We start from the raw sequence: 23,183 nt of genomic DNA, 5'->3' as shown, positions 1-23,183 counted from the left end.
AGCATATTTTCTGGGATTTAAACATTAGGCTATATATATATATATATATATATATATATATATATATATGAGATTTTTAGAACAACAATTTTGTCATTTTATGTGAAATTATACATTAGCAATTGACTAGAAAAATCAACTTTGGAATTAAATAATACCTATAGCAGCATATTAGACATTATGAAACAACAAACCAAAACAACTAAGCAATATATTTTCAGCTTGTGAAATAAGATCCCAGATCCAGTTACTTCCTGGAACAGGACTTTTTTTTTAAAGCTCACTTTAGAGCCATATGCTACTTATACTGCTTATACTGAAGAAAAATAAAAGCATGGCAGAAAAGTAAAAACAAAAAATAATGGAAACTATTTGAAATGTAAAACAACAGCAAATAGAGCTAACAGTAGCAAATTAGATCAGGCACTATGTCTGAATGCCTGTTTAATATTAAATTCTTTGTAATGAAGAAGTATGCAAAATAATTTTAATGAAGCATAATGAACTAGCGATAAAACAGGGCTTACATGGAAATAAAGTTAACTTTTTGAAACTTCCGTATTATGGGCGCATGTGAGAGAGCTCAGTTCAGTTGTTACATTAATTGTTAATCGGTCTGACGAGCAGTGTGTGTGTGTGTGTGTGTGTGTGTGTGTCTCCATTCTGTGGTGTGTTTATACTCATCTAATTGAAATTGCTGTCAATTAGTGTGAGGTATAGTTGATATTCTATCTTCCTTGTATCTTCAAAACATAGCAGCAGATTCAGTCCATGTGTGTTCGAGTTTTTGTGATGATGGGAAACTATTATGCTTAAAATATGGTTACTGATGTAGGCTTTTATTGTACTGGAGCACTGTATTTAGTTATCCTTTGTGGTGCGAATATTTGCATTGACAGTATCACAAGAAAAAAAAATACAAAAACAAAGCAACATCTAATGCTAGACTTCATAAAAATCCTCAGCTCTTTGTTTACACAATGACATGACATGCATCCAAAAAGGTGCTGTTCTTTGCCACTTGAGCGACGCCAACAGATGTACCAATTGCCTGCCATGTTGTAAATCTGCACGCACACATTGTGGCCTACAGAATTGTGTCGTCGATACACGGGTCAGAAGAAACGCTTCAAAGCAAACATAAACATCCAAGCCTGGTCAACAGAACCACCCTGGAATTAGTCCCGGGTTTGGGACTTGTCTCAAAACTAAAATGGTGTCACATGATCAGTGTAGTGCTCCACTAAACACTGCTTTCTTATCGCCCTACTTTATGAAGCACTTCTGCTTAGAGCTTTCTAGATTTCGGGTTTCTGACTTTTTACAAAAACACATTTTTGATGCTGGTTTCAGTAGTAAATCTTACCGGGATACTAGAGATCTGCTGATCACAGAGAGAAGAGAAATAAAAGAAATTGTAATACATGTTCAGTTTTTTTTTTTCCTAGTAAGTGTTATTTGGAAGCGCTAGACTTCGTCACAGGAACACGCAGTGACATATTTGATAGCTGATGGTCATTTGTAGTGCTTTTTGTTTCCTGTGGAGCAAACTTATGCTATAGTGGAATTTCTTCTTCATAACAAGCTAATGCATTATTCCCATGCTGCGTTAGAAAGCATGTCTCAAATGAACTAACCAGAAAGAGAACGACACCCATAGAGATCATTTAAATCTGTGATTCTTATAAAGAATAAAATAAAATAATAATAATAATAAAATAAAATAGCATAACATTTATCGTGTGTGTGTTAGGAAGACACGTATGTTCGCAATAATAAAAAGTCATGGGGATGTGCGACCTTGCTGTGTTCATTACATCAGATAGATATTTTTTTCATCTCCATCACGACAAGCCTTTAGCTGACTGACATACAAAAAAAAAGAAGTTCGTGATACTGAGATAAATCAAATGTTCACTGCCTTGCATTTTTTTTTAATGCTGGGAATCTAAACAAAAATGAATTCAAATCAGCCGCTAAGTACAAACAAAGCTGTGAGTTCAGTAGCGTAGCTGTCGTTTTGGGATATCTTGCTTTGCTACATTAACCGGCTTGCATAATAGCTTGTATACAAAGCTAAATAACAGCAGGCTTCATAGTGCTGCTGGTGAATGTCTGAAGAGAAATAGCACAAAAGTGTCCTTTGTCTGAGTACCTTAACACCTAGCCTTGAGATGATTGATGATAGTATCAGCTGATGTTCCTGTTTATTCCAGATCTTGCTGATTATCTATCAAGACAGATTTAAATGTCTGTCAGAAAACGTGGAGCTTTATTATGGACAGAAATAAATTGTGTCGAATCTTATAATATTTGTGTTTCCGTTTATTTCATAGCTGTTTAATAGCCTCTGTTCTGATGTTTTTCTGAGCGACGCAACAAAACATCTTCACCTGTTGCATTTTAGTTTCCTAAATGTTCTACATGCATGTTAATCCATCACTAATGTAGTCACATCCTGTACTATTACTACATGTAACATCACTGCACATCCTGTACTATTACTACATGTAACATGACTGCACATCCTGTACTATTACTACATGTAACATCACTGCACATCCTGTACTATTACTACATGTAACATCACTGCACATCCTGTACTATTACTACATGTAACATGACTGCACATCCTGTACTATTACTACATGTAACATCACTGCACATCCTGTACTATTACTACATGTAACATGACTGCACATCCTGTACTATTACTACATGTAACATCACTGCACATCCTGTACTATTACTACATGTAACATGACTGCACATCCTGTACTATTACTACATGTAACATGACTGCACATCCTGTACTATTACTACATGTAACATGACTGCACATCCTGTACTATTACTACATGTAACATCACTGCACATCGTGCTACTACACGTAACAAATATACTGCACATCACCTTTATTTTCTTTCTCTTATTTCTAATCATTCTAACGTTCTAAAGTTCTTTAATGCAGTTTATTTATATAGGAGTTTAATTTCACTGCAAATTATATACTGTATATAACCGGGTATCTGACAAAAAAACCTTAAAATTTTGCTAAACTTCCACACTTCCAAATTACATAAAGGAAACAATGAGTTTATCAGGGTTATGAAGCTATACATGAATTCCGAAAGTATCTTTGCTGCTTTTCAACAACTAGCCCATGCAGGCAAAGTTTATGGAATTTTATATCAACTCATTTATAATGAGTTTAGTTAAAGCTGATAAATCTGATTTATTTACAGTTTATAAACTGACTTTTACTGGTAGTTAATCCTTGTATTGTTCACTCTTTTCCTTGTCAGATTGCCCCAGGACATTGTTGGGGTTTTAAAAACACTACATGAATAAAATATACATAGAAGTCCTTTGCACATATTGCCTTTAACAATACAGGTAACATTTCTGATTATTGTTCACAATTACTAGATCATATTTAACAATGGAAGTGTCATTTATTTTGGTAATGAAGTTATAACTTGTGCAAAAAATATATACTATAATAAAGACCTTGGTGGCATAAATCTAGGGGAAAACAAAAATTAGCTCAGTTAATTAATTGTTTCAATTAATGTTTATTATTTTGAACAAATACAGGTGACAACAATAGAAGCACAAGAATCAAAAGATTATTGCAGTCACAGGCCATGAAATATTCATCAGTACTCAAAAGCTCTGATAAATGCATCTGCAAATGAAAAAATATAAAACTGGTCAATTTGACCTGAACAACACACAAGGGTTAATAAAAAAAAAAAGAATAAATAAATAAATAAATAAATACTTTTAAAAATAATTAAATAAATAAACACAAACAAACAAACAAACAAATAAATAAAATAAAATAAATAAATAAAAAGCTAGTTAGTGATCAGACTTGTACTCTTATATCTTTTGCTATACAGATGTAAAATGTACATTAAAAATGTTTGCTGATGCTCCACACTAGTCAGCATCACTGCATCAATACCTTCTGGTTTAGACTAAACCCCCCCAAAGCCACCATTGATAATACAGTATATTCAATCGATGCTTTATTGCACATGATTTCACAATCTACAATAAACCCAGAGTATCTTCTTTTTAAAGTTAAACCATTAATCTGTGGAATTTGGTTGTTTATATGGAACTATATACATTACTATATACTTTATGAGTGCTTGTCAGTGTAAGCACCCTGATATTTCTGATAAAATGATGCAACATTTACAATCATTTGAACACTAATTATATTGATAGATGAGAATTGATGGAGTTTAATGCCTGCACTATTAGCCAGACAGCACTTCAACAATGTGTATGAAACTGAATGGTTTTAACTTAGTGTTGGGGATTTAAAGCATCTGATTCAAATAACAGTACTAAGTAGCATGGGAAATTAGTAAGCCCCTTATGATTATGCTATTTTGGCACTTTTGATTGCAGTTGCAGCCATTGACTGGAGGTGAATATTAACTCATCGATAAAAACCTTTTTCAGAAATCATTTGACAATGACATTAAAAAAAATTCAATAATGCATCTATAATTGTCTTCTTCTTCTTCTTCTTCTTCTTCTTCTTCTTTTTAATATGGCCAAAAGCCCTCCTCTAGAGGATTATTAAATATTTGCTCTGTCAAAATAAGGGGAAACATCCTGTTATAATTTTTGGATAAGGGCTCATATATGTTTCTTATGAAAGTACATGATATCACATATTTGTTAATTGATGGATCAGTGATAGCTCATTGAACACAGTGTTTCATATACAGTGTCTATAAGCTATATAGTGTCTATAAGCTGTATAGTGTGTGTTGTATAGTCTGCTTCACTATGCTGTGAACATGAATTGCTTCATATCTTCTTTATTTCTGTGTAGTACAAACCACTGCATTTTCCTCCAAAAGGCCTCTTTAATTCTTCCAGGTTGAGATAATAAAAAAGCAGGTTCTCAAATCACTCACAGTTATTTAAATGAGTTTATGATGTTTAATTAGAGTAACTGGTAAAATCAAAAGACAGCACTGTAAGCAAAGAGAACCTCCTTTATCTGTCTTATTACATACATGAAAATGAAAGAATAATTCAGTTAAAGTCTATATGCAGTCTGTGCTGATCTCTAACTCCCTTTCTACACCAGAAGAAAATTGATTTTAACTCCTTTAACGAGGTTGAAGGAATAAAGTTCACCTGCCATTCCCTCCAAAAGCTCCCTGAGGTCCCTCTTTTAATTAGAGGTTGTGTGTTCCTGTGTGCGCTTTTGTGAGAATTTATCAGATGGATGGTGGATGATGGGAGTAGCGAGCGGTGTGGCATTGTGATAGATGCGCTCGGTTCTCCCAGTGCGGCCTTAACACTGCCAATCTGTCAGCTCTCAAAAGCCATTACTTAACACATTAGTCTGGCGCATAGCACCGGCCTTTCAGCCGCACACCGAGAGCGTTCACAGAGTCTCCAGAGGCCGAGCGCTGAAACCCAGCGTGTGTGAAGTAAAGCGTGTGGCGGGTCCACGAATGTGGCATCCTTGTAACTCTTAAAATTCCCACTTTATTAGTACTAGTTTTAAGAATAATTTTTCAACGATGAGTCTAAGAAAATATACGAATGTTTTAAAACATCTCAGGCAACAAGATCATTTTCTACAAGGTTTCTTTGCTCCATGAGTTGAGCGTTTTAGAATGGAATGAGCCAATACCCAAAATGTGGTTGACTACCAGTCATGCTAATGGCATGAGAATGTAAGATATGCTAATGTTTCACTTCAATTGTATTTATTTTATGTTAAATCCATCATTTGGGTAAGAGGTTGTACTTTTAAACTGACCTGGGTTAGGCTAACCCCAACCATAGGAAAATGTCAAAAATGTGACTTCTGGAATATTCCAGGGGCGAATGTGTTCAGGGAATCTCAACTAGGTACATTTTTTAATAATCTATAATAAATAGATCATAAAAAGGACATATTTGATAGTAAGAGATTTGCATAATAATGCACAAAATAATATTTTAGTATTTAAACAATTTTAATTTCAAGATACCGTGTTTCATATCATTTATCCTAAACAGTTTTTAGAAGATTATAATCTTCAGTAATTATTTATAATTGTTTTACTTTATATTGCTACAGTATTTGTAGATGTAATGTCAGGGAATAAATGGTACCTCAGCTGTTGATTGAGGTAATTGATCATGAAATATTAATTCTATTAAAGTGAATCTATCAGCAGTGTTAAATGAATAAAGCTGTTTTGTTATAAGAAAATGGTTAACAAGGTTAAATCACTAAACACTGAACTCTGTTATTTAAAGTGTCAGTAAGTCAGAGCTTTTCCAAGGGTTAGGTCCAATTTATGAAAGAAAGTTTTAGTATAGTACAATGGAAATATTTTAAATATTTTAACTCTACCAATGACATGTTGTGTTAAATGAGTACTAGTGTTTTGGCATACTTCATTAATATGTTATTTCTAAGGTATTACTACTAATAGTACAATGTAGCAATAGTATAAAGTTTATTTTTACATAGAAGAAATATTCACCAGTGAGCACAAATAACTAATAAATCTGCTTGCCAATGTCGTCATGCTTCTCCACAGAATATATCTAGACATCACCATGATCAAATAAATGAATTAATTTTAGTTTACTGAAATGGCTGTCAGAAGGAATTTGAGTGATTTGATGTCCCTCCCTCTCTTTTCCTCTCTCTCTCTCTCTCTCGGTATAATTCTGAAGGCTCACTGCAATCTCTCTGGCCTGTCGCAACACGGCTCTAATGACAGCAGAGATGATCAAACTCATGTCACGTTTACTGGTTTGAAGTCCGTGGCTTTGCTTTACCTAAGATCTTACTGGTGTCAGACGTGCAGATTCACAGATCTCATCATTTAACTTGCCACTTTTTCAATTTCTTTTCAGCAGCAGCAGTTTTGTACATGGCCCGAGTCTCCCACTGGGCTCTGATTTATTACTGACAGGCCTAATAAACAATACAGCATGCCTTCAATGGACGCATTTCCGTTTTAAGGAAGTATTCAAATGATTCTAATTTATGGTCTGAAATGGAATATGATTCCTGTCTTTCTGTAAAAGATATTAAATCTTACTGATAATTCTGTTATCAATAATATAAGCAATAGTTTAAACATCTGCATTTGACATTTCAGATGTTTGGAAGTCTAAAGCTGGGCCTGTGATATTTAACTATTTGTTTGTCTTATTTTGTCCTCCATCATCTGCTTGAATAAAATGCTGAGAGTAATGATAAAATACTCTCTTCTTTGGGCTGTTTGTAAAAAACAAAGTATTACATTTCATTTAATTGACATAATTCTGTGCATTTTGATTCTATAATGCGTGTGTGTAGTGTGTGAGTGTGTGCATCCACACTTACAGTATCCATACATATGGTTTTAGTCCTATAGGTCTGAATTGCTTATCAGGACTAGGCATTTTTTTTTACAGTGTTGCTGTTTCATGCTGAGTTGTTTATACCTAATTCCATTCCAGTAGCATGCGAGTGAAGGCTCTCATGTCTTTTAATAAATGAAAACAGTGTGACAGTAGTGAGAAGGAAAAGGGAAGTGGTGCTTGAGCCACTGCAGGGCGTACTTTGATGTGCTATTAGCGTGTAGAAGGTGCATTAGAGCAATGGGACAGGGTGTCTCACTGAGTAACACTCCATGATCAGAGCGGTGGGTAAAGGGGAGATGATATTAGTTTTATAATCCATGCTTGACACAAATGTATACGCTGTTTGTTTAAAAACACTCTCAGAAGAATGTGTACGGACTGTGCAGCAGCACCAGGGGAAAGGTTTTATAACCAGTGGGAATCCTAAATCATGTGGGATACACAGGGGAGATATGTTTAAGGATAGTTGTTATTACAGGTTCATATGGTATCATGTAACAGGTTTGGATCTATCTATCTATCTATCTATCTATCTATCTATCTATCTATCTATCTATCTATCTATCTATCTATCTATCTATCTATCTATCTATCTATCTAATCTACCTGTCTGTCTATCTTTCTATCTATATGAGTAACAATCAAATATAATACAAATAAAATAAGCCTCCATCACCTTATTGATATGTCCTTTATAATTATTATCTTTTAGTTAATTCTATTTCATTTTCTCACTGAATGTGTGTATGTGTGTGTGTGTGTGTGTGTGTGTGTACGGATGCAGGCAAATACCTGCGCTAATATGACTGCACATTTTCTATATCATATCATCATATATACATATCATCATATTCATCTTGATTTTAATGACCTAACATCACACAAATAATGTGGAAGTAACCACATTAAAATACCCCATTTTCTAATAAACATGATAATGAAGCTAATGCCTAATAATGTGTTCAATTAAAACAGATTCCTAATTAGAGAAAAGCAGAAAGCTCAGATTCACAAAACCCCTGCTGTTCCTTATAAAGAGATGAAGCAAACATGTTACAGCGGTGTGTAGGTTAATATGTTAATGTGTGTGTGTGGAGCATGGTGTTTCCTCTCAGCAGAACGGGAGCTGACCCAGCATGCACAGGTGTGAGAGCTGAAAGGTGGAGGAACTTTAGCATGTGAACCCCTTTTATCTATCTGTCTATATATATATATATATATATATATACACTCTGTAAATATCACAATGACAAGCATCTCAGTTATGCATACACACACACACACAGACACATTCACTCTCAATGTCGCTATTTTCCAATGACATTCACGTCTCTCCTTGTTCCAGCCCAGTAAGCTGAGTCTCAGCCACAAAGTCCCATGGCCAGTCTTGTCCAAAATCTGTTGTGCAGTAGCGGTTAAAGAAACATACTCAGATCTCTGACTAATTTCCTTTTATCAAATTCACTGCCATCTTTAAGAACACATCCCCACTGAGACTGTAGATGCATGAATATTTATCATTATGGCTCCATTCACCTTACTGTTTCAGATCAATATCTATATTCTGCTGTCTTTCAGGTCATCTTTTTCTTTACTGCGTAATAAGTCAGTGAAATTAGAAATGATCCTTCTGCAGCAATGAGACCTGGAAAGTACCTGTTTTTTACCATTTTAAAGACCAGAGATTAAGGCTGTATTTCAGTGATGGACTAAAAATGATCAAAACAATGCAGAAATAGCATGTTCTTTTATTTTGAGGCTTGTTTTTGATTGTCTCATCATTACCATTACATCAGTCCTTTTTACATTCAGTTTTCTTACTGCAGAGACTGAATGTGTATGTGTTCGAAGGCTCCTTTTTGTTCGAGGCGAATCTCATTTTTATTTTACGGAGCTTGTAACATTGCCTATTCACGGTTACATTCTCTTGTTAAAATGGAAAAATAAAAAACCCTGATGCCTGATTTTTAATTATGTTAGCGTATAAACAGAGCCCGCTGTTGTAGAGCTGCGTTCAGTACAATAGAGGCTGTGTGAAATGATTAATCACACTACATCATCCTGGCATTTCTAGAAAAAGCAGAGATAGCATCTTAGCGCATGGATGAGAAACACAGTCGTGTGACATCGTAACCCCTTCAGGCTGTGTTTTTCAGGCTCTGACCCCTGCTGGGCCATCAGATACAGGGACAGGTCTGTGTGTAGCCCTGAGGAGCATCAGCTCCGTATGTCACTCCTGTGAAATCAGAGCCAGATCTATTTGGCATCATTTTGAAAGATTCAAAGAAGTGCATTGTAGACTTTGCACAGTAATAGAGATAGATTTTAGAAAACGGTTTGAATTACGGTGTTTACAGTCAAATGAAATGAAATGAAGAGTTTCAAATTCTGGCTACGTCACACTGACTTGCATTATTTATATGTGGCATTTAAGTTGAAAACTTAAAGCATTGACATAAATGTTCTGTGTACTCAGAATCGACTTAAGCAGCTTGACTTGAATTTCTGTGTCCTATTCAAGGGACCTTGTTCAGTCGATGTTGGTGAGTTTAAAATATTGTTGTGCAAAGATTAGGAGATAGAAAATGTGGACTAACAGGAGGTATTTTTTTTCTTTTGCTGCCAAATGCAGTATAATTTAACATAAAAGGAAGAGGCAATAAATTAGTCTAGACTTATAGAAAGCAAGGCCTTCTGTATATAAGATGTATATACAGGATATATACTGTATATATGATGGTTTGTCATGTACAAGAAGTGGAAAGGATCCTAGTTATAAAATTTAATAAATAAAATAATATAAATTAACCACATTAATTGTTTGCCAACCTGTAAAAGAGTGCAGCACAAACACTACAGCACATTCTTCTAGGTAACCAGATGGTAACCTATATATGCAATTTTTTTTAGTTGTACAATTAATTGTTCTTCTTTAAGATTAAAACTAATTGTTCTTCTTCTTTAAGATTTTCCCCCAGTGAATGTTTTGATGCTGCTGCTGGAGAGTCAGTCTAAATTCTCACATAGGTGTTCAGTGAGATTGAAGACTGATGATGTGAAAGCCATCATTTTTTTTCTGCTCAAACAATTCTATAAGCTCTTGTGCTGTGTGGTTAGGGGCGGAGTCATCCTAGAAAAGACCACTCCCATCAGAATTGAAAGGTTTCTTTAGAAAGGGTGTCCCAACAGTGTCCATATATAAATTATTAAGATGCTTTTTTCAGCTGATATTCATGGACGCCTGTGCCTCGGTTTGTCAGTAACACTTCCAACGTTTCTTGTCCAAAGTCCATCTCGAGCTTGCAATGGCTTTCCGATCCAGCCATGAGAATGATTTCAACATGTTCTACTTTTGTTGAAGGCTTTCTTAAAGGCTATCAGAGGAAAAAAAAAAACCTGTATAAGCCAAGAATGGAAAATTTTCGACGACAATTTGCTAAAAAGTCTTAATGTATGGAGACTTTTGGGACACCCTGTAGTTTTTTTCTTTTTTTACATTTATGGCATTTGGCAGACACCCTTATCCAGAGCGAGTTACATTTTTTTTAAGTCTCATTTTGCACATTTTAGGGTTAAGGGCCGTGCTCAGGGGCCCAGCAGTAGCAGCTTGGTGGACCTTGGCTTCGAACTCACAACCTTCCAGTTAGTAATTCAATGCCTTAAGCCACTAAACTACTACATCCCCTCTAATGTGTCAGCTGTTTGCATATATTTAAGAAAAAGATATTTGTAATAAATCCAAATGGCTTTAATTAATTAATAAAAGGAAAAAAAAAAAAAGAGTAGTACAGGTAGTTTTGGCTCTTCATGATGTTCTCACTTCGCACTGCCGCTGTTCAGTAAGTAGAGCTTGTCCCTGGTGGACCTTGGCAAATTGTGCCGATTTAGCGCGCACTCTTTGAACAGCAGCACACATACGGCCTGCAGTAAACTTGAAGTGTGCGAGTGTGTGTGAGTGTGTGTTTCACAGCTGGAGTCAACAGGCTTTCAGCAGGAAATTGCATTAGGTTACAAGCTTCAGGATTCGGCTCAGAGCTCTCTTAAGCTGAGATTTTTTATGAATATGATCCTGTGGTCTTTCTAAACACAATACTGCGGCTTAACTCTCTATATAAGCAAGCTATCCCATATACATTTAAGGTTTGATCCTGGTCATCGAGCTACTCAGGAACCCCAGAAGCCCCATTAGCGGTGTGTTTAAAATGGTTTAGGCATGCTGCATGCTTTGAATAGAAAGCAATTTAGCAAAATGTAATTGGAGGGAAGTGATAAGGTTCAGCATCTCAGGTTTCATTGCTTAAATTTCATTAAGTAGTTTTTTTTCTTCCCCTCCTGTTTTGAAAGAGGCCCTGTGTGACATTTGTGTTCAGACTATTGTGTTCATGAGTGCTTTTGTAGCTCATGCAATTATTTTTAGAGCATGCTTGCTGTTTTTTTTTCCCCACTGCAAATCCCTGTTTAATGTGTTTTTCACTTGTTCCATCTTCTTTTAAAGGGTAAAAGGATTGTTCCCTGTTTTCCATGAATGCTGTTTGTGCTTGTAACGCACTTTCTCACTCCTCAGTCGCAAACACAAATGACTGCCGCCGGAATAAACTCTAGCAGGAAATCACATCGGGCTCGAACACGCAGACCTGTATTTGCTCTTCATTTCTCTTTTAATCCCGCAAGCCAGAGAAGCAAAATTATACGAAGCTTGCTCAAATATTGAGGATTGTTTTGGCTGCTATGTTTACACAAACAAATAAGGTCAATATCGGTTGTAGATCGCTGCAGGTTCACAAAGAGAAGGAAGAATGAAACGAAATCCGAATGGATTTAAGTGAAAAAGCGAAAAAAGTGGATCTGGTACAATATCGTGTACTTTAAGAGAAATGAGTAAATTGATCACTGATATTAAGGGGCTTACGTGATAGCGTTTTTACCTCTTTCTCTCCTCCTCTCGACTGGCAGTGTCACATTATGTCCACAAATCAATGCAGCACTGTAACAAACCACAGGCCCTCTATAAAAACGGATTCTCAACGTGCCACTCCGTCGCTCTTTTTCTCCCCGGCCGAGTTATTTGTGTCCTCAACCACTAAATCATATTGATTAAAGCTTGTCATGGATTTGAAATGAGGTCCTGTGGGGTCACTCGCAGCAGAAATGGCAGTTTATTGGATTACAGGCTTAATTTGATTTGGAGCGCAGTGCGTGCATCAGAATGCGCAGCCTCCACAAAGAGAGCTCTGCTCGTCACCTGACTTTTGAACCTTTCCTGAAGAGTCTTCCACTAGACAAGACCGATGTTATATAGTGGATGTGGTTTTTTTTTCCCGACCATATATATATATATATATATATATTTTTTTAATTCAGATTATATAGGTGTATATTGTGCGTGCATTATAAAAGACACTGATTTTTTGTGAAGCCCATATTCATAAACCATTGTGTGTTTATATTTCCATTTAAGCTCATTGTATGTATTTTTATAATTCACTGATAACTTAGAATTAGACAGAGCACCAGGTCAACACTCAGGATCAATATTTGGCTGATATCAGCAAGAAATGGTACATGAGTTAAAAAAGAGTTTAAAAAAATGTATTTGATCTTAGTATTTGGACTGAGGAATTGGATTTGCAAAAGTTTATTTATTTATTTATTTATTTGTTTGTTTGTTTGTTTATTCTGGGAATGGTTACATACTTGACATAAATATAATATAAAAAATATTCAACCATTAATACACAATACTATTATTATTATTATTAGATAATACTATTATATTAAAAGATGGTTGAATATAATATTTTTTATATATTAATAAATATATGCAGGCCTGCCATTAAGCAATTAACAAATATTACAAACATATGAACTGTCATGGAGTATATATGGTATATGTTAAATAATTCCATAATATAAGTTCTAGGCCGATATTAACTTTGTTTTTGTCATGAGAAACATGATTCATTAAATACACTTGGAAAGTCGATACATATAAAAATATATAGGTGTTGTTCTAAAACATCCAAACAGTGATAAGGATGCCTTTATTTATCACCTAATTAACTTTATTTGATGATGTATAAACATTTATGATGCTATTTTTTTATCGTCGATAGATATTACAGTTGCTCTTTAACGACTCATGTTAGAATTAGGTATAAATGTTGTACAGTGCAGCACATGGTATTATAACAAGTAGCTCCTTATGGTTTTAAGCTGCCAGGGAACCTCCGATATTCTGTAAAATGCTTATAAGGAATTGTTACCAATTTACAAAGAATTATACAGACATAATTTATAAATACAGGCCTTGTAGAAAAGGTTGGTTTGTATAGACACATATCAAGACACAAACTCTGGCTGGACAGTGTGAAGATATAAATAGATATCAAGATAAGTTTCAGTTTCAATGTTCTGACTGAAAGCAGCTGATCTGAGATTTTGCACAGAATCTTGAATATTAAATAATTGCTTATACTTAGAAATTCTTTGAATTATTACATTTTTGTTTTTGCTTTAGCTTTAGCATATATATTGGGATAGATGTCATATGTTGTAGAAATGTCTGCATGTTTCCATTATATGATATCAATGTCTCATAACCCACAAACATATAAAAATAGACTGCATTTAAACAACATCCTCTTTACAAAAAGATTTATGTAAAGGAACAGTCAGGTTGTGATTGATATCAGTTAACTATAATGCAAGTGGTGTTCATAAAGTACTGCTATTTTCCCCTGGCTTGTATTAACATTATTTTTTGGCAACTAAATCAGTGAGTTTCACTATTCACTACTAGCTTCTTGGGTTAAATGCATAAATAGGAAAATTATACAACAGCAACAAGAAAAAAAATCACAATTCTAGTCCAAAAGACAAGCCTAAGTCTACGTTTTTGTGCTGCCTGTATAGCCAGTGTAATGATACATGAGGGATTCAGGTCTGGATATAAAAGAGAAAGAACTCATTTGGAGAAGAGCAGCACAGCTCCAGTTTATTATTCCATCCCAAAAATCTCATTAAGTGTGACGCTGAAGATTAGTTCAGAGGGGAAGAAGTGAAGCGAAGGCAGCTGCAAATAGCTGAGAGGAGAGGAGTCTTTGTTTGCCATCATTAATTTGAGCCCGGAGTGGCTCAGAGGAAGAGCGGCTGATCTGCAAAAGGGTCGAATATGACAGCCGAACAGGAACAGGTGCCCCCTATCCTTCTCTCCGTTTCCCTCTCTCCCTCTTGCTGCGCACGCGCTCACGTCTTTCGCCTCCTCGCCTCTTAATTGGGGCGATCGGGCCATCTGCGATGCTGACAAAGGGAAGTCCGTTTTGATTTATGGCGCCTCAGGATGGATTAGTCTTGAGATCTCTGCCCAGTGAAATACCTTGGCTGAGGGTCTGACTTCACAGAGGGGAAAATTTATTCAGATACACTGAGCTACAGTTATTTTGTAGATATTCGTTACATCACGTTAAAATGATTACAAGGCACAGAAGCTGTGACATGATGAAATTGTGTTCTTGTCCTAGGGATGAAAAAAAGAGGGCCTTTTTATATAAAAGGCAATGGAGATAAAATGGAAAAAAAAAAAAAAACTTGAAAAGAGCTTAGTATATTCCCTGAATACTGAAGTCCCCAATAACAATGAGGATTAGAGGAGGAAAAAAAAGAGACAAATGAAAAGAATTCTTTCTTATTTCATATGCGCAGGATGAAAGCCCATGCTGACAAGGTGTCCTGTAATGTTGCACATTAAAAAAAGATTCATTAGTGGTCTGACTTGAAGTAAAGGATTTACATTTATGGGCTATATTTTGTCGCAGAGAGTCCTGTGGTCATTTTTGCACTCACACACGCATACACACATACGCGCTGGACGAATGAGTCTGCTTTAATGGTGCGTCTAACAGCCTCCTTGCAAGGCCATTAGTCAGTTCTAGTGCATAGACACGGCATGATATTACAGCGCTGCTTAGCAGCTGTCCAGCTCCTCCATTGGGCCCCTTGCATCCCAAAGCTCAGAGCTTCAGTGTTAATTGGCCACTGCTCCACGCCATTGCACTCCCGCTAACCGACACACACTGGAGGCAATGCTTTGTTAGCAGCAGAGGAGCTACCAGAATCCATCTTCATTTTTGCCTTTCCTTTTTATTTTCAGAATCTCAGACTAAAAGCAGCATGGGGAGTTTTCTTTTTTTTTTCTTTTTTTATTAAAGGTTGGCTGTTTTATCTCCTCTTCTTTAGTTCAAATGCAAAATGGACACAGCTGCTTGAATTCTTTCAGATACAGATGCTTTATCTGAATTATGCTGTGTATTTCAGCTTTCTCATGTGTAACGATGAATAAATGTCAGCACATTCAAGGTTGCACAGCACCATAGGAGCCACCGTGTTCTTATTTCTATGCCCATTATTCTCAATTCCCAATATTCCCATTATTAGCAGACCTTTGGTCTTTTCTTTATTTCACATTCTGGCTCTGTTGAATATATAATATATAAGAACAATGCACTTGGAATATATCTGGAAAAGAACCAGTGGATTCACCATCCTTCTTTTTGATATTTGCCTCTTTTGAAGAAACGTGAACATTATGGATTAAATGACCAAAAAAGCTGCTGACATAAAGTCAATAACAGGAACGCAGCTAAAATGGCAGCTAGATCTCTAATTTACTTATTGATGCATATTAATACCTTGATTAGTGCAAATTAGCACTTAGATGGAAACACAAACGAGTAGCAGTAGCGTGATTGTGTTTTCAAAATTAGCTTCTGTAATTATTCCATTTAATTCAGTAACTTTAATTATTGAAGGAATCGTGTTCAGCTTCGGTGCAGCACTAGAGTCGATTAATTTCTGATTAAAAATAAAGTGTTGGACAAGTCAAAGGGTACATTTCTTTAACGGCACACATTAGAGATTAAACCTTTAAAGCCAATACTATTTTCAAGTGCCACTTTCGCACGATGAATGAAAAGTGTCCTGCAAATAAATGTTACTTATATGAATTTTTATACCATGAAATCGTTTGATTGTCAGTAATTCATTTTGGATTTCTTTGAAGTGAATTGAGATCGAACACCATGCTTTCAGTGTCAGTTCAGTTAGTGAAGAATATTAGACTCAGCTGATGAGTTCTCATTTTCCAACATATTAGAAGTGTACTGTAATAAACATAGGTAACAATTTACAGCTATTGTACATTGTAGTTATAAAAGAAAAAACTATATCACCATAATCAAGTGGATTGAATAGTCTGATATTCACTGATTAAGTTACTATGCAGTGTTATAATGGTATTATGGGCTTGATTCAGTTGTGAGAAATGCGGTGACACTAAAAATACAACACTAATAAACCAGGGTAGAATCTTTTTGGTAATAATGAAATAATAATATGTTATAAACATCGCTTATATTGCATTTTGTTCATTTATGAATGCACTACTATAAAAACAATGCTTTTTCATAAATAATTCAAGTAAATAATGCCTAGTGAATGCTTTATTACCGGTTATGAAGGTTACTGTACATATAACTTTCATAGAAATGTTACTATAGAACCTTACAAATGTATACATGTTATGGATGTATTATTATATTAATCTGGCCTTCTTATGGCCTTTATGGCCTTCTTTAAAAAGTTACTAGGATTTCTTCTGAACTCTCTCTATATTGGGATGCACTCAATTCTGTTTGCCTGAAGAATTCACTTCTGGGAGGAAATAAAAAGTTTCTGTAGCCAGAGCCCAGTGCATGAGCCATTAAGAAACCTTAGAGGTATCCACATTCTGCTCTTGCTGACCTGGCAGCATGCAGTGCCCGGGGGAGGCCAGCTGTTTGCATCTGGCTGGCTGTCAGTGCCAGTGGTCTCCCGTACCCATGTTTACCAGATGCCCTGTCCCCTCAGGTGAACGCTGCAGCTGGTAGCACGAAGCTCCATCAGACCCACTGGCACTTCGCCCGGCCGGCACACTCTGCCATGTGGACACTGGGAAGCTTGCGTTAATATACAGTAGGGTCCAAGAGTCTGAGTCCAAGTCTGAGTCACCATTTATCAAAACTAATGCAATATTTTACTCATGCGATAGATATAATTCAAATATGTACTCAATTCTATAAAACCGAACCCAATCTATTTATAGGTTTTGGAGAAATAATTAGATGAAAGTGAAATATGTATTAATATCCTGTTCACACACCATCTGCTTCATATTTTCACATCCCAGTAATGTCTTTTCTTCTTTAATTTCAACCGTAACACATGGATGCACTTAAACCAAAGTGTTAATTATTGTCTTGTGGAAAAATAGCACCTGATAATGACTCAATTATTAGAGCTTTTGTATCCGGTTTGTCAGATTCATTTTTTTCCAAACAGTAAATAAATACATTATTTTTTTTCTAGGTTTATGTATTAATCCTTAATAGTTTAACACCTATTTTACATAGTTTTAAACAGACATGTACAGATATTTAAGCACAGATGGCTGCGTGACTATTTCTGGTTTCAAATGTGTGACTTGATTAAATGCAAAATATTAAAAAATGAATATAAAATGTCTCATTACTGCTGTTGAGACAGAAATTTGAAGCCGATTTCTGCCTGGTGTACAAACTGAATATCAAAAAGTATGATTGGTCAAAAGGTCTTGTTTGCGAACTGCGGGCTTGTTATGTCTACCATGACTAACTTTTCCCTTGAAATTGTACCAGGAAATAAATTTTAAAAATATATTATTAACAATTTATATTGTTGTTTTGTCTAGATAATACTTTGGCTCTCTGTGGCAAGAGACAATTTAAAAGTCTGTAGACTAAATAATTCCTAAATTATTAAACGCTGTGCAAGATGGGGCAATGTGACAATTTAATACAGATATCATTATAATTGTGTCACAATACAATTTTCTAAGATTTTGTGGATATTGTGATAGCAGTTTATTATATTTTTTTTATGTTTTTAGATTTTCTGAAAGCATTTGATTTGATGTTAAAATATATATTTAAAAAAAACGCCTTTTAAACTGTAGCATTTGCAGATTTGTAGTATTTAAAAAAATATATATTTATTTATCCTTGAAAATAAATTATTTATGTAGATAAATGAAATTTGCAGACATTAAAAATAATTTTTTCCCTTTTTTAATGAATAAAACTTTTTGCTGAACAGAATAAAATTAAAGTGAAATTTTCGTTGGCACTGTACACAGTATCAATCATTTTTTTATCCAATATATCGATATGTCTGGAAAATTGTTAGCAAACCTAAATATCATGATACATGTCATATATCATAGAAATATCTTTGACAACAACATATTATAATAGAATTATATTATAAAAACCTCCACGTCTATCGTGATCACATGCGACATCATAGACCGTAGCAGGTTAATGATAAATTGTTTGATAAACATAGTTTAACAAACGACTTGGTAATAAACGATCTGTTATTGGCATGATGTTTGAACAGCTCTGTAGCTGCAACACATTTTCCAAGCATGTTCCCTGGATCAATAAAGCCATTAAACAGTCACTATTAACACGTAACTTTTCTTTTCCCCCCTCAGCCATCTTTTTGAGTCAGAGAGATATCAGTGATGTGGTGCAGAAAATAAAGCACCAAAAAAAAGCAGACTCATTCTACACATTTCTGCTCTCTTGACATTTATAATAAAGTAGGCTCTGGTGCACACACTGCTCTGTCTTTGTAAAGGTTCATTCATCAATGTGATCTGTAGTGAACTGTACGCAAAATTGATCTTTCAAAGTTGCTCAGTCGGTGAATGCGTATTTTCCCTCTAGTTATTAGCCATAAATAATTGATTCGAGCCTTTAATCATTCTTTTCAAGCATGTACTTGCTGGCAATAAAACACACATCATTAGAATGTTTAACACAGGGCAAGGCCTGTCTGGCCCATTATTCCAGGTGAAATGACGAATAATTTGAAAAGTAATTGATTATCATTGTTCCTGTTTAACTCTCAGGCCAGCAGCTTTTAATCAATATGTTCTGGTTTAAAAGTTTCTTTTAAAAGAGGCTCTTGGGTAATGTCTGTTTTATTGATAAGATAAAGATTAAACTTTATCAGCTAATCATACATCGCACTCAAGTCAAAAAACCTGCACTTTACTCAACACGTTTTTTTCTTTTTTCTTTTAAGAGTAATTAATTTGAAGTTTGCAAGTTAAAGCAGCAGTGTTGAGGTCATGTATTGATTGCCTCTAGTTTTCGTAGGTGAATTACACCGGTCCACATAATGCCATGCTTAACACTAGCTTGCGCCGCCCTTAATGCTGACACACGCTGTGAGGCAATTCTGAAACCTTATTTTCTAACTATTGATCCTGGATGGGTGGAGGGGAATGGCGGTGGGGGGTGGGCGTCAGCGCACAAGATGTAAAAAGCCTGGAAAGACAGATCTGCTGTCACGTCTTACAGTAGAAATCAGGCAATCAATGTCAAAGCACTCCACCATGCTCCATATGAACCTAATTCCACTCACTGCCACTAAATGGAGAGAATGCGGGGGTTCATCAATCATCAATTCAAGGAGCACTTGCTGGTTAATAGTCTGCTCTTTACTCACTGAATGGGTGCCAGCATTATCAGGCCAGGCTGCTGGATATCCCAAGCATTGCATAGTGGTTTGGTGATGTTGAGGAGGAGGTATAGAACAATGCTGCTCAAACTTTGATCGCTGGGTTCTTTTTCTCTTTCACAGTACCCCAGTTGTATTTCCCAGACGTCTCTTGTCAGCTAATACTCTCCCAAACTGAAGCTCGCAGCGAGGATCGATTATCTGTTTTTCTCTCCGAATCCATTTGTTCTATCTTTTTGGTGGAAGGTCTCAATGCTTGAGTAAGAATTGCAATTGAAACTGAAGATTAATATCTTCTCAAATTTCTCCTGGCACTGCAATGCTAAATCGAATGCTTAGTTGTTTAATGTTGTTTGCCAAGGTGTTCTTGAAGTTTAACCAGCTCAATCATTGATATGTGGTTTTTTTTGTTGTTGTTGTCATCATAGGTTTCAAGTGTTCATGGTTCCATCCCGGGGAAGTCAGAGCTACTTAAGTCAGGGAGCCCCAAATCGACATTAAAGCACATATGGACAGAAAGCACCAAGGACTTGTCCATCAGTCGTCTGCTGTCACAGACTCTGAATGGGAAGGAGAATGCCACTGCCCTGGATCTTCGCTATGAAACGCCAGAGCCCTATTCAGAATGGGACTTATGGGACTGGCTGAGGAATGCCACCGAGCTCCAGGACTCGAGGCCCAGGGCCAAACGGCGGCCCATGGTCAAGACAGGAAAATTCAAGAAGATGTTCGGCTGGGGAGACTTCCACTCCAACATCAAGACAGTCAAGCTCAACCTCCTCATTACCGGCAAGATTGTCGACCACGGCAATGGTACCTTCAGTGTTTATTTCCGCCACAACTCAACAGGCCAGGGCAACGTATCTGTCAGCCTAGTGCCACCGACCAAGATTGTGGAGTTTGATGTGACAGCACAGCAGTCAGTCATTGACGCCAAGGACTCCAAGTCCTTCAACTGCCGCATTGAGTATGAGAAAGTTGAGAAGGGCTCCAAGAACACGCTGTGCAACTACGACCCGTCCAAGACGTGCTTCCAGGAGCAGACGCAGAGCCATGTCTCCTGGCTCTGCTCAAAGCCCTTCAAAGTCATCTGCATCTACATCTCCTTCTACAGCACCGACTACAAGCTGGTTCAGAAAGTCTGCCCGGACTATAATTACCACAGCGACACTCCCTACTTCCCCTCGGGCTGATGGATGCCACTGATGCAAAGGACACAGGCAAAGATGGGACTCTCTCTCCCCAACCACAACAAATATATGTTTCTTGTACCTTCAAAACATGTGACCCAGAACTAAATAAATATTTCAGATGGATTTTTTTTTTTGGCACACATTCTTTAAAACTGTAATTCTGATGGTTTATAGTGTCAGTCTGGTTTATAATTTAGAATAGCTTATTTGTAATTGTTATTGTTTTAGTTGGTTTTATTAATGAAATGTTGAATAGATACTATGTCTGGGGTATTAAATTTGTAGGGGTAGTAAATTCTGCCAATTGATATTTGCCAGCTATTTATTTATTTATTTATTTATTTATTTATTTTTGTTCAACATAAAATGAAAATATTTTACCCCCATGTCATTTTTATTTCTATAGATTCCCATACAAATGTTCAGTTCTAAATGTTCATTACTAATATCTTGAATGTAATATGATTCTTTTCGTTTCTTTTTTCTTAAATCCCTGAACAATATGTGAACATAAAGACAGTATATTTTACCAACAGTTCATCAAAACGGATATGCAGAAGAGCGATTTGAAGTGAATTCTTTACAGAGAATCAAACAGAACTTTCCCTCGTCCATCCGTCTGCATAACATGAGACACGAGAATCCCTGAGCTTTGGTGAATACTGTCTCGAGATCTAAGAATGACCCCCAAAATCTGGTGGAATGTTTATGGACAAAATAATGGTTTTCGTTGAAGACAGCTTGCCATGGGGCATGTTTTCTATGTTAAAATAAAAGAAGCAGAAATGTGAGAGCCTGATTAACAACAGTTGTTCCTCAGCCTTTGTCCTATTACTGTAATAATCCTGGATGATACAGCCCACACTGTCTCCTGTAGTGTCAATATGATCCAGCCATGGTTGGACAGCTCGCTCATTGCCATTATAATACACAGTAATGTATTGAATTCTATATCTTAGAGCTTAATTTGTATGAATGGTTTGTACTGTACATAGTCAATCCCGACGGAGCTGCTTCTGTATATGCTCTCATCTACTACCTGATGATCCTCCTCTCTTCATCCTTCTCCCATTTCTCTCTATGCCACGTCCCATATCTGTTCCTGGTTTCTCGGGCAAAGAAAATGATGTTGCTGATGTAGATGTAAATTTCATGCTCTTGTACAGCAGCTGTTAAAGCTGTCTAAAAATATATAAGTACTTACCATCTGTATGATCATGGTTACTTTCAGGGCAAACTGGGGATGGAGATGTGTAAATACGAATAAAATACTGAAAGTTTTATCAGTTGATTTTTTTTGGAGTCCTTTTAAGTTACGTAGGATTTTAATGGCGAAATAAAATAAAGAGATGGGTTAGAAATGTATCTGTGTAAGTCCATTTAGATGATGTCGTATTGTATGGGTTTAATTAGTCGTGCTGAACACAATCGTACCTTTTTCACAGCAACTGAACAGGACTGCAAAAGTTAGAGGCGGAGAACAGAGGCACAATCGCGTCTGTTCAGAGAGCTCAGATGTCCTCAGACTTGGCGCTTAATATCAGCAGCCCCCTTTAAAGTGATTAGAGCATCCGGTGGGAGACATGAACAGTGCCTAGCTGGCTCACGACTTATCAGTAATTAAAAGGGATGCCAGGTTTCGCCGTTCGGTGGGGGCCTTACAGGATTTCTCATTTCAGTTGCTCACTTTTTAATTAGCCTTAGGAATTTAGAGTTACGTACAATTCCGCAAGTTGATGATATTAGACTATGTACAGAGAGTAAACATCACTTTCACTTCTCTCGCTATACATCACGTTAAGTATACAATAGTTAACTAAAGACTCATCGATTGCTAATATCGCAATATGTCCTATCCGGTTTGGTACAGTGTATGCAAATCAGTTTCTGCAGGCTTAGGCTCTTAAGCTCATTCATGAACCATGATCACTTAGGAATAATCGCATCAGGGCCATCAAACTTCATTATATACAGCCATGAATATAAATCATTTCACAA

The 23,183-nt window shown here is 36.1% G+C and overlaps 1 protein-coding gene across 1 annotated transcript in view; it reads left to right on the top strand.

The window, feature by feature from the left end:
- The window catches only part of nxph1 (neurexophilin 1), a 35,641-nt gene extending 13,175 nt beyond the window's left edge, over window positions 1–22,466 (top strand). Inside the window, exon 2 of the mRNA XM_058404854.1 lies at window positions 20,421–22,466. Within this exon, the coding sequence (XP_058260837.1) occupies window positions 20,421–21,185 (765 nt within the window). The 3' untranslated portion in view covers window positions 21,186–22,466. The remainder of the gene's footprint in view (window positions 1–20,420) is intronic.
- Window positions 22,467–23,183: the final 717 nt, after the last annotated feature.

This window comes from Hemibagrus wyckioides, linkage group LG12 (genome assembly GCF_019097595.1).
Source record: "Hemibagrus wyckioides isolate EC202008001 linkage group LG12, SWU_Hwy_1.0, whole genome shotgun sequence".
In the NCBI taxonomy this organism is placed as follows: Eukaryota; Metazoa; Chordata; class Actinopteri; order Siluriformes; family Bagridae; genus Hemibagrus; species Hemibagrus wyckioides.
This window is presented reverse-complemented; position numbering and strand designations above follow the sequence as displayed.